Raw genomic sequence first — 16059 nt, 5'->3', positions numbered from 1 at the left:
GACTTTGAAAAAAAGAGCTAGAGATTAATTTGACCTTGAACTAAAGAAGACGCAAAGGGTATTTAGATGGCGTTTAAAATAAACAAATAGTTGACTTGAAAATTTTATAAAAATGGCAAACAGTTGCAATTGATGCTTACCGTCAAAACGGGCAAACGCATCTTCGAATTCATCTTCACCTCTTTCACTGGCATCAAGGCCGATGTAGCAAGATACCTTTATATCACTTTCGCAGAAGTTCGTATGATACTTTGTTTCTTAATTTCACTTTTTATAAGCCGCCTGATCCAATCAGATGACGCCTTCAGTATTAATATTTCGAAATATTGTTTTGATTATCACAGATATAGCGCGCCTGCGTCGCTGACGGAAATTTCCCCGCTGTTGTTAGCGTCTGCGACGCATGCTACACAGATACAGTCCAACAATATGTATTCAAGGAGTCACGTATTTACTTTCGCTAAATGGCCATTGGTAATATCAAGATTTAATGCATTTAGAGGACCTAGCAAACTATTTTATTGAAGAAAGCTACAGAATTTTGCTTTAATTTTGTTAAAATCCGACATAGTTAGGATTACAATTCACCTTTGGAATCGGCTAATAGCATTCTTTTAGAAACAAAACTATTTGATAATTACTGATATTTGAAAGGAGATTTTTCATTTATTTTTGCCCCACGAAATATCTAAGGGACCTAAAAGCTACAATTTCCAAATGACTTATGGAAAAAAAAAGTCGAAAATGCAACCATCACCTAAAAGGAACAAAAATAATTAGCGTTCCTTTAAATCTTTGCAATATGGAATTTTTGACATGCTTTGGATACACAACTAACTCAAAACCAAAGTTTATTTTACTAATAACCGTAGCTTTCCTGTTTACCTGTAGACAGCGTGTTTACAGCAACTGTCTTATATAATTACACAATGGACATCATATTGCAATCCAATATCGTTTTTTGCAATTAGATCATCATTTATAGTCATCAGACAGTGAAATTGTAATAACTTTCGATGGTTCCTCGTATTTATAGTGTACTAGCGTTTTCTTTTTTTTTACCCCATGCAATTATATTACCATTTTAAAATTACTTATTGCTTTAAGTTCTACTTTAATTTGCAGGGAGATCAACAACTGATGTATGTTGAACAAATTTTAAGGGCAGATATTATGACCTCTAATTTAAGTAACCAGTCATCTCTAAAAACATCTTAAGTTGTTTAATGAATCAAACTTTTTCAGGTCCTCTATCAAATACGCGCCGAAACTTGTCACAACAAATGTATGTGTATCCCCTCATTGAGTAATGAGTGTCATTAAATTCTTCGAAAATCCCCCACTTCACGATTCGCGTAAATTCTTCTCCTCTTTATTCCACGTTACTTTCCTGAAAAATGTAGTCAGTCCGGCTCGGCGGTTACCGTTACAAAGTGGATAAATATTGTTTCGAGATCACACAGTGAACCTGGCGATAGTTTTATTACGAATTTCATCTTCTAAATCTTAGAAGTTTTTTTTTTTTCAAGAAATCAAGAAATAGGGCCATAACCACATAGAAGTTAATCTCTGTCAGTTGCGACGCGTGGTCCTAGAAATATACACACTCTCTATTTATCCATTTTAACGATACGGTAATTAAAAATATCAGTTCCACCTGGTGATATTGATTTCAACCAAAAGCAAATACTAGTAAGATAGATTTCGTTCTGAATTAGGCGCAAAGGTATCAAATGAAAACTATTTCGTAATTTGTCATTTGTAAGGGCTTTAGAAGACACTCTATTACCGGACCGTTATAGAGTTTTATAAGTTACGGTTCTTGACGAAACCATTTCCATATTCACTATCTTCAAACGAAGATCATTATTATTGCCACTATATATGGAAATGTTTCAATAACTAACTTGCTAAACTTCCAAAAATTCCTTAACTGTTTTATTGCTTGTATCACGAAAGTTATCGTTTTTAATATACTGTACCAAAAGAAACAAAAATGCTTAGGATAAATAACGCTCATTTTCACCTCAAATTTGTATTATGGAATTATTGGCATTCTTTGGTTACGTAACTAAATCAAAACCAACGTTTATTTTACTACAACCGTAGTTTTCTTGCATACCTGTATACAGGGTGTTTACAGGTATACAAGAAGTAGCAGCATTCAGTAGACACTGGCTTTAATTTCACAACTGCTTAAGTTGTGTGTATAACTGTGATGATCAATCACGTCTTCATGTCCTTCTCCGCAGTTCAAAATATATGATTTTTCATATGTTCACTTCCAATGTCTTCTATAGTTGCAAAATGGATATCATATTGCAATCTGATCTCGTTTTTGTACTTAGATCATCATATACATGTATAGCCATCAGACAGTTCAGTCTTGACGTCTTCCGATGGTTCCTCCAGTTTATAGTGTACTAGCTTTTTTACCCCATGCAATTATATTTCCATTTTAAAATTACATATTAAGTTCTACTTTAATTTACAGGAAGATCAATAACTCAAGCATGTTGAACAAACTTAAAGGGCCGGATACTAAGACCTACAAAATTGAGAAACCAGTCCCCTCTACACATCTTAAGTTGTTTAATTAATCATCCTTTCTCAGGACCTCTATCAAATACACACCGAAACTTGTCACAACATTAAATTCTTCGAGAATCCCCTGCCCACTTCACGATTCGCGAAAATTCCTCTCCACGTCAGTCCACTTTGCTTTCGCGAAAAATGTAGTCAGCCCGGCTCGGCGGTAACCATGAAAAGGCGAAAAATATTTATTTCGAGATCACTTAGTAAACCTTGCGATAATTCTATTACGAATGTCACCTTCTCAATCTTACAGGTTTTCTTGTTGTTGTTGTTATCGCTGTTTTTTTCGAGAAATAAGGCTATAGCTACATCTCTGGTAATCTCGGTCAATCGATGCCGTGGTCCTATCAATATCCGTTTTAACGGTGTGGTAATTAGAAATATCATTTTCACCGGGTGATATTGATTTCAACCAAAAGCAAGCACTTGCAAGAATGGCAGTCGTTCTGAATTTAGCACAAAGGTAAACAATAAAAACACTACGACAAGAAAACTAGTTATCGATTTAATTCGTAACATTTGTAATTTGCAAGGGTTGAGAAGATACTCCAGATCTGTAACTGCAGCGTTTTAAATGAGGGTTTTATTGATATGAAACCATTTCCGTATTCGCTATCTTCAAACGAAGATCATTATAGTCACTGTGTATGGAACTGTTTTAATAACTGACTCGCTAAACGCCCAAAAATTCCTTCGCCGTTTTATTGTTTGTATCCACGAGAGTTGCTGTTTTTAATATACTAGCTGTGCCGCTGTTCAATCGAACGAACGTCGTTGTCTCTTTCTCTGCGATGTTCCAGGGAGAAAATATGACATTAATTTACACTTTTCAAATGATACAGTGTTTACACTTAATTTACTGAAAATTTTATTATGCAATGGTTGTTAGCGAACTGAGCGAGTTTAATTGTATTTCCAAAGCAGTCGAGAAGCTGTGTACAGAGGTTCAGCTGAGCAATTTAAAAAAATATCTAAAAAACCGAATTGGCATCGTTCTAGGGGTAGGTAAAGAGTTATTCGTTCGTGAAACATTTTAGCATAGATATTTGCATTCAGAGTTTAAGAAGTATTCCTAGTGATTTGCTTCCTTCTATTCAATTTTCATATTAATTTGGAAAGAATAATTTGGGAAATTCATATTCCTAGAATCGGAGATGTCAGCCTCATTTATTTGTGACCCTTTTTGTCTTTTTTTTTTTTGTGTGTTTTTTCTTTTTGTTTTTTTGTTTTTAATTTTTTTCTGTGATCTGCTATCGCGCGATCTGAAAATCACTCAGCCTTTCGGGCATTGAACTGATGACCGGCCCATATTGTTCAAGCTCCAAGCTGTGGAAAGTCCTTGCTAGCATCTATAGCTATATTTAATTTGCAAGTTTTAAAATAATTTGGCCTTTCATTACATTCCTGCTGGTAGCATCTCCTGTTAATTTGTATTTTGCGACTAATCTGATTAGATTTTTCAAGCGATCAATTCGTCGAAACAATACAATGAATTTGAGTGATCCTATTTTTATCGACTGCATGGGTCGTTTACATCTCCTTTCATTCCTCAACGCAGACCTGAAGTTCATCGCGCTTTGCAGCTAATAATTTAAACGATGCTAGATTAATGGCTTTTTGTCTCCACGAGCAGTACTTTCCATTAACAGTTTTCGAATAATCGGCCCGCGCACACAATAACACTGCTGGGTGTGTGATAAGGGAGATATTAAAGGAGCTATGTTTTTTTTTCATATTAATTTGGGAAGAATAATTTGGGAAATTCATATTCCTAGAATCGGAGATGTCGGCCTCATTTCTCTGTGACCCTTTTGATGTTTTTTGTTTGTGTTTTATTTTTTGTGTTTTTGTTGCTGTTCTTTCTTTCTTTCTTTTTTTTTTGCACCTTGAAAAATTTAGGCTACATTTTTCAAGTTCGTCATTTGTCCCTGTGAATTTTCTCCATCCTTGTTCCTTTATGGCTTATCATCATCTCTGTGTTTTTCAAGCTTGGTTTATTGGTTTATTTTCAGATTTCCTTCAATATCTAAAGACAATTTTGTACATGGCCGAAATACCGCGACTTAGCTAAATTTTTCTGTCATCTCTCACAGATCTGAAGTAGACTGCAGATTAGTTATCGTGCAAAGTCAGTTCTGTATTGTTTCTATTATTAATTCAAATTGCAACTTAAAAAGGCATTTGAAAATCAATACTTAAACTTTGTAAAATGAGACAGTTCCGTTATAGCCACTCGAGCGTTCTGAAATATACGAGATAATGTTTTGTTAAGACGTTTTAATAGCTTTACGTAATCGCTTCGAACTGTGTTTTCAGCTGAAAAAAAGTAAAATATTTTTTGGTTACGTCCTTGCTATATGCTGGCCAAGTAACTGGGCATTCGCTGACGTTCCATTGGTTTGTCAATTGCTGTTATAGATTCAGAAACCTCTAGGAGTCTGACAATCTCTGGTGCCGCACGCTGGATTGCTAAGACAAGGAGAACAGCTAAACAGTCCGAAAACCTATAGTCACACAGTATCTGTATGAAACCCAATAATATTTGAAGAAAATAGAAACCCAAGACTTCAAAGGACTTCTAGAGACGAAAAACATTCCTTTCAACAGCTATGTTTAAGGTTCCACAAGAAATAACGAAAAGTAAGAAAAAAAAAGAGAGATTTTATTAACCTTGGCATAGTCGGGTCATCCGCTATGTGTTTGTCAAACGCTACCTAACGCTTAAGGTTGACGTAATTAGCAATAATAATCGCTCTCGTTGAAAATTGCCCAGCACTTGACACCCTTTATCGCACGCAATGGAGGTCAAGGTTGTCGATTTATTTTGGTAAGTTCTATCGCAATCGAATGCTCTCGTTACGATATCTGGCACTTTTAATTTTAAGGATTGGTTGCTTTTATATTCTTCTGTCGTTTCAAGCCCTGACACTTTAATACAATTAGTTGAATTATAAAAATGATTTACAAGAATGACAAAGATCTCATCAGAAGAATTCTTCCAGAGGCCTCTGCGTAGGTCTTAACTCTGCGGTGCTCTGTCTTAATAGAAAGGCTGTTTTCTCATGAGTGTAAATAGGAATAAAATTTCGATATAATTCAGAAAGGCATAGAGAGTTCGCAAAACGGCAAGCAAAACTTTAAATTGCATGCTTTTTTGTCTCCTTAACTAGCGTTCTTGAATTGTGCCCCGTGCACGTGGTTGATCACTCTCTACCTGGCTCATCATACGTTCATTCGCTGCAGACATTTTTAACATAATTCACATCTTGTAGCGCTTGATATGATTACGCCTTTGCTCATGATTTATGATTTAATGTTTTGTTGTTTTTACATGAAACATTATGTTTTTATCCATGTCGACATCAGCGCTTACATATCTCGATTTCCGTTCTTTTATTTATTAGTAATATAAGCCACCTGTTTTGACAACATGGGTTTTGGCTTGCAGAAAATGCTAACTTGTTCCTTATTTTTTTTTAATGCTACAAGAATACTACACAGCTGAAAATTTATACCTTGGCTTAGCTTAAGCAGTTGGTGGAATAAACGCACTTTATGAATCCTTCGTAGCGAAATGGTCACTACAAGTTGACCAGAGTAAAATGGAAAAAATGAACAACATATGCCGCTATCACTATACATTTAACTAGATACATATCAAAATATATTCAGAAGACATAGACAGCCATTAGTGGATAGTCGTTTAAATTATTGGCTTGAGTGAGGAATTCCAGAGCATCACGGATCGAGAGGAACGTCTGAACCCCTTGGTCATTTTGGAACACTCAGCAGCAATATTATATGTCAGTAGAGTGTTTATGTATCGTAATATTTGTTTCTGTTATAAATATCACATTGAGTGTGAGTGTAGCTCCACTTGTTTGTTTGTTTTTTTCAAAAAATTCTAGAACTATGAAAGAAATTATAGAAATGAAAATTTACAGACAATAAATTGATTTAATTGATTTATGTGCAAACCGTACTAATGACAGCTGTTGTTAAGCAGCTGACCTAGCAGCTGAATCTATATCTTTATGACGTGGAAGACAATATTAAGCGCATATTTTTTACCTTGAAAGGTCGTCTTACTGTCTAGCAAAGGGTATATAACGCGAGTTGATTAATTAAGTGTATCAAAGAATATAAAAAACTTTGAAGAGCTTACAGGATCGAGTAAGGAAACACGCTTATCGCAAGAGTTGAGCAAAGATGAGGGCTTGTCTGCTTGCACTGACTGTGAGTACTAGAAATGTTTAATTGTTTGTCTGGAGATTAAGTTTAAACTGAACAGAAACATAGTATATACGTCGTCCTAAATTAAACTTTCATGTTCTCTTCGAGGACACGATGTAAATATTCTCTTAAAAGATCGTTGAAATCTCGTCACCCTGGAATTATGGCTTTGTTTATTGCTATTATATATTTTGGACTTTTGTAATACTAAACTAACTGGGCTGCATGCAATCGTAATAAAAAACACCTAAAATTCCTTAAAAAGTTTCTAATAGTTAAATGGCCAACTTTGATCTGAGCCGAAATTTCATTTTCCTTTACCATAACTATCATTCATTGACAGACAGTTGATTCACTTGGCTTCGCCTCGTGGATCCACATCTACTTTGACAATGTTGTGACGTAATTTATCATTACCGGCCGTGAAAAACACGCATCAATTTTTTAGCTGGAGTTCCTATGTCTATTTTTCTCATCAATTCTGAGACATATGAAGCAAAACTGCCGAAATTCTGAAAAAGCCTAATACAGAAGTTTGTCAATAATGAAGGAAATATAGGGATCTGCTTGCACAATATTCTTGAAAGTCCGTTTACCAAACTTCCTCAACTTAAACTTGACTAATGACAAACGGAGCTTACGAAAATGTTAGGGAAAACTAAAACTAATCCTTTTAAACGGTTGGCAGGATATAAGGAATTGAAGCGAAGTCTTCCATGAAAAGGCCTTCAACTCATCTACAACATTTCGAATACCGCCAAAATGCGAAAGGGCTTAAAAGGGCTTAGGCTAAAGATTGAACTTAATTAAAATAAGTTGAAGAAAAATTGATTTTTTTCAACTATTTAAAATTTTAAAACGTTTGATATGCAAGTTTGATAAAGACTTCTTTTCTGCGAAAAAATCTCATTGTGCTCTCTAACTAAAAAAAAGATCGAAATCCTCACGATGTTAATCTCAGACATGATCAACATACGACTCGAAAAACCTTCAATAAATTGATTAAATGCAAAAAAATCGAAACATCTAAATTCTCAAATAGGCGATTTGCATGATGGCGTTATTTGACTGCAACTACCAGAAATTGCTAATCAAAGCAATCGTTATTTAAACCCCATTGGGAATACAAATTGATTAATTGGTAAAATTAATTGACAGAAGCAGAAAATTAAACTTTTACGCTTCTTTTAGAAAAGATACCAAAAAATCTAGTTCCCTCGATGTGATAAAAAATCTACATCACAGAATTGCTATTAATAAATTTCGTTCAGGGAATCATAAATTACGTATTGAAGGAGGTAGACACACAATACCGAAGACTCCCATAAATTTGAGAATCTGCTCTTTCTGCCTTTCAAATGAGGTTGAAAATGAAATACACTTTCTTTTCTCATGCCAGTAATATAATAGGTTACGTTTAAAATTCTTCGATGAAATAATAGACAAATGTAGTCTTTTTAATGAGTTAGATATTAACTCGGAGGTATTGCTCCTCTTAAACGGCATGGATCCTATTGAATGTCGATTAACTGCTGCTTTTGCTTTTCAAGCAACGTCCCTTACATAGACATGAAATTTCGTTTGTAAATTAAAAATAGACGCTTTAAGAGCGTTTGCTCGGGCTTCGTACCACAGTATCAAATCGTACTTTACGAAAACGCGTATTGGACGCAATAAAAGCAAATTAAAGAATCAGGATATTTGAAATGTGAAGGTGAATTAATCAACATGACACGAGCGTGGGACAAAGAAAAATTCTGAGTCCCCGACAGGAATCGAACCCATGACCTCCCGAACACCGGGCGGGCGCTCTATCTACTGAGCTACGAGAACTCATGGAGAGCAAGGTCATTTAACTGAGTTCATATATGATAGGTGTCCTGCATACTGCTAGGATCAACGCTATCGAATTCATCGTGAGTAGTGATACGTTAATAAAGATGGTGAATTTTAAGCTCGGTAATGAAATGTGAAGGTGAATTAATCAACATGACACGAGCGTGGGACAAAGAATTTGTCCTCTGTCGGGGACTCAGAATTTTTCTTTGTCCCACGCTCGTGTCATGTTGATTAATTCACCTTCACATTTCATTACCGAGCTTAAAATTCACCATCTTTATTAACTTATCAATCAGGATATTTTAGCACAAGAGTTCCGCTTAGATATGTACTATTCAAGTTGTTTTGTTGAATATCCTCCTCATCCTATCGCAAGTTGTGAGTTTAAACCATTTTGCTTCAAGAATGAAGCACAGCTGTCTACGCATTGATGGAGAAGTTGTTTGCAAAGAATTTTCGACATCTTTTTACAACTTATGGCGATTACTTTGTACAAGCTAACAGAAATTGTACGAGGTTTGTTTACTGGTCGTGGCGATCCGAGTAAATTGTGTAGCTGAAAATCTTTGCCGTGCTGCGACCTTAACCCTTTTCAAGAGTCATAACTCCTTTGGAGAGCGAATAATCCCTTTCGAGAGAGCCAAAACGAATCATGATAAACTCCTTCGCGAAAACAACAGTCCTGTGACTGGGCTCAAATTGCATTGCACATAATTTTCATAAACTTTCAAGTTGTGTATTTTGCGGATAACTTCCAAGAATTTGCGACCCTTAACGCAGTTTATGAAGAAATATTCAAGCTACATATTTTTGTTGAATCAAGACAGGAGTATTTTTAAAAAGGACTCTCATTTATAAAGAGAGATCTGACCTCTCACTGAATGATCGAATTCTAATGAAGAAACTGATTACCTCGGTCAAGTTCCAATGGCTGACTCTGGATCAGTGTTGAATCCCTTCTACGTAATTGTCAAAACTGTAACAAGCGTTCTGGTAGTAAACATGGCAGCGCTGCTGAGGTAATTTTCAGTACATCGTCACGCAAACTGCGTGATTGAATCAAACGGATCATTTCTCAAGCGTCTAATCACCAAAAAAGATGGACAAAAGTTTTCTTTCATTCGTATGATGGGCCCAAGTTTATCCCTGTTTTCTAAACAGTGCGTCAACAGTAGGCTCAACAAATGAACATAGGCCCGACTGTATAGCTATACTAGCACTTAGCATCGAAAACCTAATACCTGATTAGATGATAACGTGATAATCAGAAAAAAAAAACAATAATTGATGTTGTTCATGACTAACCTTATTAAGAAAGTAAAGTGGCTTGAAAACTGAGATTCTTGTCGAAGTCAGAACAAAACTATATACTGAGAAAAATCAGAAATAAATTTAATATCTACCCTATATAAAAGGCTGCTCTTATTTCAGTAATTTGTGATCCAAATTACTTGTCTGTCACTTTGCACGCATATTCTGTTAGTTCGTGGAGAAATAACCAAATGTTACACAAAGTGCGTTTATCGTGCAGCCAATAAAGGAGGTATTCAGTATCGGTAGAGTTAAGTATGGCTTTGTCCAACTGCGGGCCTTTCTTCTGTTCAAATAAATATAAATGCATGTAGTTATAAATATTCCATATTGACAATACTCATCCGTTTCGTTTCTGGTAAAGACGTTTCAAAAATTAATGTTCTTGATAGGTGCTGCTGACAAACTTATGGACCATTCATTCAGCGCGTTTTCGTGTTTCAAACATGGTGCAACCCGAACAAGTAGGTAAGGGTATTTACAACTTTCAAATCTAGCTAAGTGCACAATGTAATAGGCACATTTGATCCAGAATACAATACAAATAATGGCATTTGGCGATGTTTCAATACAGTGAAGTTCTTTATTGATACCTGAAAGAAATTTATGGAGACCCGAAAGACGAAATTTTACGGCGAAATCCTAAACTTTTAGGACGATGGAGAATGAATATTCTCTTCGTCATTTGTTTTTCTACGCTTACAATCTTTGTGTGCCGTACTCTCCTTGCATACACTGGGACTACACTTAACTTAAAGTGCAAATGGCGGATATTATTTTGCTTGATTTGGAATCGACACGGGATCGTGATACTGAGATCGAAAAATACAATGGATATTGTTTTTTGGGTGTGTGTGTGTGTTTTATTGTGTTTTAGCCATCTTCTGGTTGGGGCAGAAACCTTGGGGGGTTAGGACCTGGGACTAATCAGGCAGGCTGTGACGTCAAAACAGGATGTAGGGTCTACAATCTTTCGTAAATGTTTACAATTTTAAACCAACATTGGAATTAAGCTTGATTGCCAAATTCCTATTATATTTCACTCATTTTATTGGTTTTTATTTGTTTGGTTTCAAAAATAAGTTGACCTACGTACGTTCACACAAAAAAAATGGTTCAAATCAGTTCGAGAAGGTGAACAATGTTGAAGATATCACTCAGGTCTTTTATTGCATTGTTTTATCAGCACCAGCGCAATGTGGAGGTCCGTTGGTTGGTACATCCGGGAATTTTGCATCTCCTAATTATCCTGGCAACTATCCTAACAACGCCTACTGTATTTGGACAATCACTGTTCCGCAAGGATTACAATTCAGGATAGATTTCCTCTTCTTCGAAACGGAACCTTGGTAAGTCATGACCTCTTGCGGGCTTAGCTGTGCAGCCTCTACGAGTTCTGGTGTTATCAAGTAACTCATATCAAATAATAAGAAATACGTGTAACTTCACCAGTTGTTAAGATAGCATAGATACGATAAACCACATGACTTTAAATCAGACAATTATATACAGAGCCTTGTTTTTACTGCATGGCCAACTTCTGAAGTATAGTCAAAACTTCTTGGACACAGCTAAAATAGTCAATTAAGTACTTTCTTTTTTCAACTGATAAGCTCGTTTATTTGATTTATTTAACGAACTTTAAAACTTACAAAATATGACAATTATGACTGAATCAACATTAAAGTAACCATCCTGCCCTAAGTGGATTAAATACCGCAAGCAGTCAGATCATATTTGCCAACACCTCCAGGCGCGATTCTGGTTGACAAGACCGAAGGCAATAGAAATATTTGCATAATTACAGCTTCCCTGCTACATGGCCAGGGGTTAATTTACCCAGTGGCCGTTACCTGCCTGGTGTCCCACTGAAATGAAAATAGCATACTTGCAAACATGGTCAAACATAAATTCATTTCGAGAAAAAAAAAACCTTTGTCGTGGTTGAGTTGCAAGTCCAGTAAGCGATGTTTTTGTGTTAAAGTATGCATGATAAAAACATGATGACTGAAAATTAAAAGAGGAACAGAACATGAACCAATCCGCCGACCAATTAATCTAAGCTGCCATTACGCAAGGTGTGTTACCTAGAATAAAAGACAATGAGATCCTTTTCATTTCTTATTTCTCCAGCTATGACCTGGTTAAAGTTTTCGTGGGCAGACGTTTAATAAAACGCTTGACTAAAGGAGGAGGAGAGAAAGACAACTTATATTTTAAAGATGATGATGGTGATGACGATGACGACGACGACGACGATGATGATGAGTGCGATGATGACGATGATGATGATCGTAAAGATGTGGATTTTGCAAAAGGGATGTACTTTGCCGAACATATGTACAAAGAAAAACACAAAGAGCCCAGAATCGTGTCAATACATGGAACAGGGGAAGTGGTCAGGGTCGTTTTCAAATCTGATCCCTGGGTGACCCGGAGAGGGTTCTTTGCTCATTACAGCATGGGACAAGGTGAATAATGAATTTAACTGATAGGCACATTTCTGGTGTCAAGCGCCATTTTTAACACTTCATTATATAAAACGAGTCATGGTTAGCTTAGAGTATAGTATCATTTTCATTTAGGTATAGTTATATTATACAAGCTTTTTTTCTTATCATAATTTTCTTGATAATTTGCTCGGCTCCTCAGAAGAGCACAGTAATGTAAAATGGACATCCTGGGTACAGAAAGATTTCATTTGATTCATTATTATTATCTATTATTATTTTTGGCGCTGCCACTAATTGTGGCTACCTCAAAACAGTTTCCAGAACTTCTCGAAACGTTGATGAATTATTATAATCACTTTTTGTCAGCCGATAGTACAATCTTGGCATCAAAGAAAATCTCAATTATTGGTGAACACGTTATCATCAGGTCACCATGGCGACAGTATGACCTGCTCAAAGTACCCTTAAATTTAGCTTAAACGGCTAATAACTCAAAAACGACCTCGGTGACGCACATTTTTTATAATCGAATTTCGACGCAACTTATGGCGAAGTTCTAAAAAATTCTGCACATGGGGTTCAGAGCTACCTTTAACCTCTAAACCTTAGATTAAGGCTCTAAACCTTAAGGAGGGGGAAAGGACTGGCCTTAAACTGATTGTTTTAACTTTAGAAATAATGAAATCTTCCTGGTGGCCGAAACGTCATGTATTTCTGCTACGCGATCTATATTGTTCAGATTCTGTCACTTGATTCAAGTGTTCTGTGTTCTTCTATTTTCCTTAGCCCTGTGTGGAGGTCCTCTGGTCGCTCCATCCGGGAACTTTACATCTCCTGGCTTTCCAGCAAATTATCCAAACAATGTTGAGTGCAAATGGACCATTACTGTCCCGATGGGATCCACTCTGATGCTAAATTTCCGCACCTTTGAAACTGAACGGTGGTAAGTTTACAACCTACTTCAACCCTGGGCGATATAACAATTAACGCTGCGCTCCTTTGCAATATTTTAATTCTATGCATTGGTTTCAATGAATCAAGCTAATTAAACGAGGTTTAAAATACACAATATTTAAGGTGTGGCGTACCAAAGATGAAATGGTCCCGAGTTTTGCAATCGTAACTGTAGATTATTAAGATTTTGCTTTGCCTGGCTAGAGCTTCAAATTTTTTAACATAAGACACTGTGACCTGTAGTGCTTTGTGCTTTAATATTAAGTACTTAGATTTATTACTAACTTGAGTCAGATGTTGGCATGATCACACAACAGCGGAAGTATAATATAATACAAAAATGTCAAGCCATCCCTTGAGATTTTAAGTGGATGATCACATTTGATAAAACTTTTATGTAATACTTAAACCAAAAGCGCTGGAAACAGTTGCCATTCACTTTAAATGAAAAAGATTAAACAAGGGCATCTAATTAGCTTGCTATATTTTTGCCCTTTTCCATTTCTCCTCTTAATTGTTTACTTTATATTTATCTTTGTAATTTTGGAGTGGAATAAATAAATAAAATGGAAAAAAAAAATGAAATGAAAAGACCTTAATCGCATGGCTGCTCCATAGACATTCGGCGGGAAAACTTTGAGGTCGTGGACTTCATGTCTTTTTTATTCCTCTTGTGCTTGCTGATACACTTTTTATTGTTGTTGCTGCTGTTGTTGCTGTTGTCGTTTCTGTAGTTTATACCGCTGCATTTGTTGCTGTGTACTCTTACTTCTTTTTTTCTTTTTTTATTACTATATTCAATGTTGTTGAATTTGTCTTTGCTACTGCACTTGTACATGTGTTGATGTTTTCCTTATCATTGTTTTTGTTGTAGATGCATGTAGCTCTGGAGTGATCTAAATATCCTAAGCTTAGTTCTATTTATTTTTTCAGCTTTGATTACGTCAAAATAATACGGGGCATTCGCGAGATACGAAGTCTGAGTGGCATGTACGGTCAATATTCGTGGTTCACAGGAAGACTCGACAATGACTGGGATGACGACTGCGAAGATGATGATGATGATGACGATGATGATGATGATGATGACGATAAATGGAAGAAAAAGTTCCGTTATGGATACCGGATGTCTCGATTCTACGGGTTTCCATACCTTCCTCGACTATACGTCATCGGAAACGGCGAGGAAATATCGATCATGTTTAAATCGGACAGCATTATTACGTTGAGAGGATTTGAAGCCGTTTACCGCGTTTTACAAGGTAACATCCTTCTTAGCGTATCAACCTCATTGAAAGTCTCTATTTAAATTTATGCTTTGTTTGAATTATTTGAACCAAGGGTTCAAAGTCCCCCTTTAATTTTCAACAACAGTGATTGACCAAAAAGAGCAGAGAAAAAAGGGGAAAACTCAAAGTTACCTCATAATCTCCAAAAAACATGATTATCAAATTTTCTAGAAGATTTGTGATTCTTATTTCTTATTTTCCGATTGACGACAAACGTGGAAACATAGTCTCCTTTTTTGAGGCCAGCAAACTTGGTTTTCTTTACATTTTCATGGAGATGGTTTAACAAGACACAAGTTTAGCATCACTTGATTAAGTGTGGGAGTATTGACCTGGAGTACCGGAATCTGTCACCAGACACCTTAACCCAGCTCATTCCGTTTAATTTTGCTAAGAAAATACACCAATCTGATTCCAAAATGGATGGTGAATGGTACTTAACAGAGATATCTTTTTGCAGACCTGAAATAATGCATAGCTAGTGACTGGATTTACTGATGAAAATCGTGTCAATGAAGAATGACACGGTTTGATATCACGACTTCTAAGGGCCTCAATATCAATCCCACAAAAAATTACGAAAAAAATAAGAGAGTGGAAAAAAAAAAGACTGACATTCCTTTGAATTTTCATACTACAGTGGAGATTTTATTTGATGCTGTTAAATAAATTTAATCATATGTATATACTACTAATCATTTTTATGTCACGCTTTTGTTTTCCAGGTCAGCTGCACGGCAAATGATCGGTTTCTGAAGATTTAGCAGACAAACATCAATGCAAAGGAAAGTGTTTGTGTTTTGGGTTATCACTTTGCACGGTTTCAGTTGATCTTTCGCAGTTTAATAACAATGCGTGCGACTGAAAAAAAGTTTGTTTCCATGGCAAGAACAATGTTTTCCATGTGCAGGACACAGTTCATTGATTTTGTAATATTTAGGAAGTACAACCAAAGGCAAGAAAGAAATCAAAGTCAAACGTGCTAATTTTGGGGATATCGCCATTACGCCCACTTTTCCGCTAAGCAGTTTTCAGTATTAATAAAGAACAAATGGCCCAACTTCTGGTGATGATGTAAATGAAGTCCAAAACTGATTTTCCTTGAATCAGTCGGTAATTTCATTATTAAAGAGATAATAATAATTTTAACCTTAGTCGACTGCAAACAGTTTTTTCCTTGTTTTGTTCCACGCAAAGCGCCGAAAGCATTCGCACCTCACCAGGGGTTTGTTGACACTCGCTTCAGAGAGTTCGTCCAAATGCTGCGAAAACGAGAACATAGCACCTTGCATTCTGTTCAGACCTAGACAATACCACGTTAATTGATTATATCACTGAGATTGTTTTTTCGCCAGGTATATGATAACAACTTTCCTTAGCGGAGA

General features: G+C 36.0%; 2 protein-coding genes across 3 annotated transcripts in view; one reads left to right on the top strand and one right to left on the bottom strand.

Moving 5' to 3' along the window:
* Window positions 1–9942, bottom strand: part of LOC110069208 (CUB and sushi domain-containing protein 1-like) — a 19923-nt gene extending 9981 nt beyond the window's left edge. The window contains exon 1 of one of the 2 annotated variants that reach the window (XM_089278481.1): window positions 9580–9942. Coding sequence is in view for 1 of the 2 variants with exons in the window: in XM_020776694.2 (XP_020632353.2) it covers window positions 141–194 (54 nt within the window). In the remaining variant the exon portion in view is untranslated. Of the gene's footprint in view, window positions 1–140; window positions 253–9579 lie in introns of those variants that run through there. The other variant, XM_020776694.2, reaches the window with a different exon arrangement.
* On the top strand, window positions 6734–15828 carry LOC110069196 (procollagen C-endopeptidase enhancer 2-like). The gene is made up of 7 exons (XM_020776680.2): window positions 6734–6831; window positions 10371–10446; window positions 11165–11327; window positions 12112–12449; window positions 13218–13374; window positions 14319–14647; window positions 15400–15828. Exons 1-7 carry the CDS (start codon window positions 6805–6807, stop codon window positions 15417–15419), a joined length of 1110 nt encoding a protein of 369 aa, XP_020632339.2. The 5' UTR covers window positions 6734–6804; the 3' UTR covers window positions 15420–15828.
* The last annotated feature ends 231 nt before the right edge of the window (window positions 15829–16059 follow it).

The sequence above is a fragment of the Orbicella faveolata genome, unplaced genomic scaffold (genome assembly GCF_042242905.1).
Source record: "Orbicella faveolata isolate gen_17 unplaced genomic scaffold, um_ofav_v1 contig_46, whole genome shotgun sequence".
In the NCBI taxonomy this organism is placed as follows: Eukaryota; Metazoa; Cnidaria; class Anthozoa; order Scleractinia; family Merulinidae; genus Orbicella; species Orbicella faveolata.
This window is presented reverse-complemented; position numbering and strand designations above follow the sequence as displayed.

Coding starts and splice junctions, on each gene's coding strand:
- LOC110069196 (XM_020776680.2), top strand. CDS start 6,805: ATGAGGGCTTGTCTGCTTGCACTGACT. Junction 13,375..14,318: donor ACCTTTGAAACTGAACGGTG/GTAAGTTTACAA, acceptor TTATTTTTTCAG/CTTTGATTACGTCAAAATAA. Junction 14,648..15,399: donor CGTTTACCGCGTTTTACAAG/GTAACATCCTTC, acceptor TTTGTTTTCCAG/GTCAGCTGCACGGCAAATGA.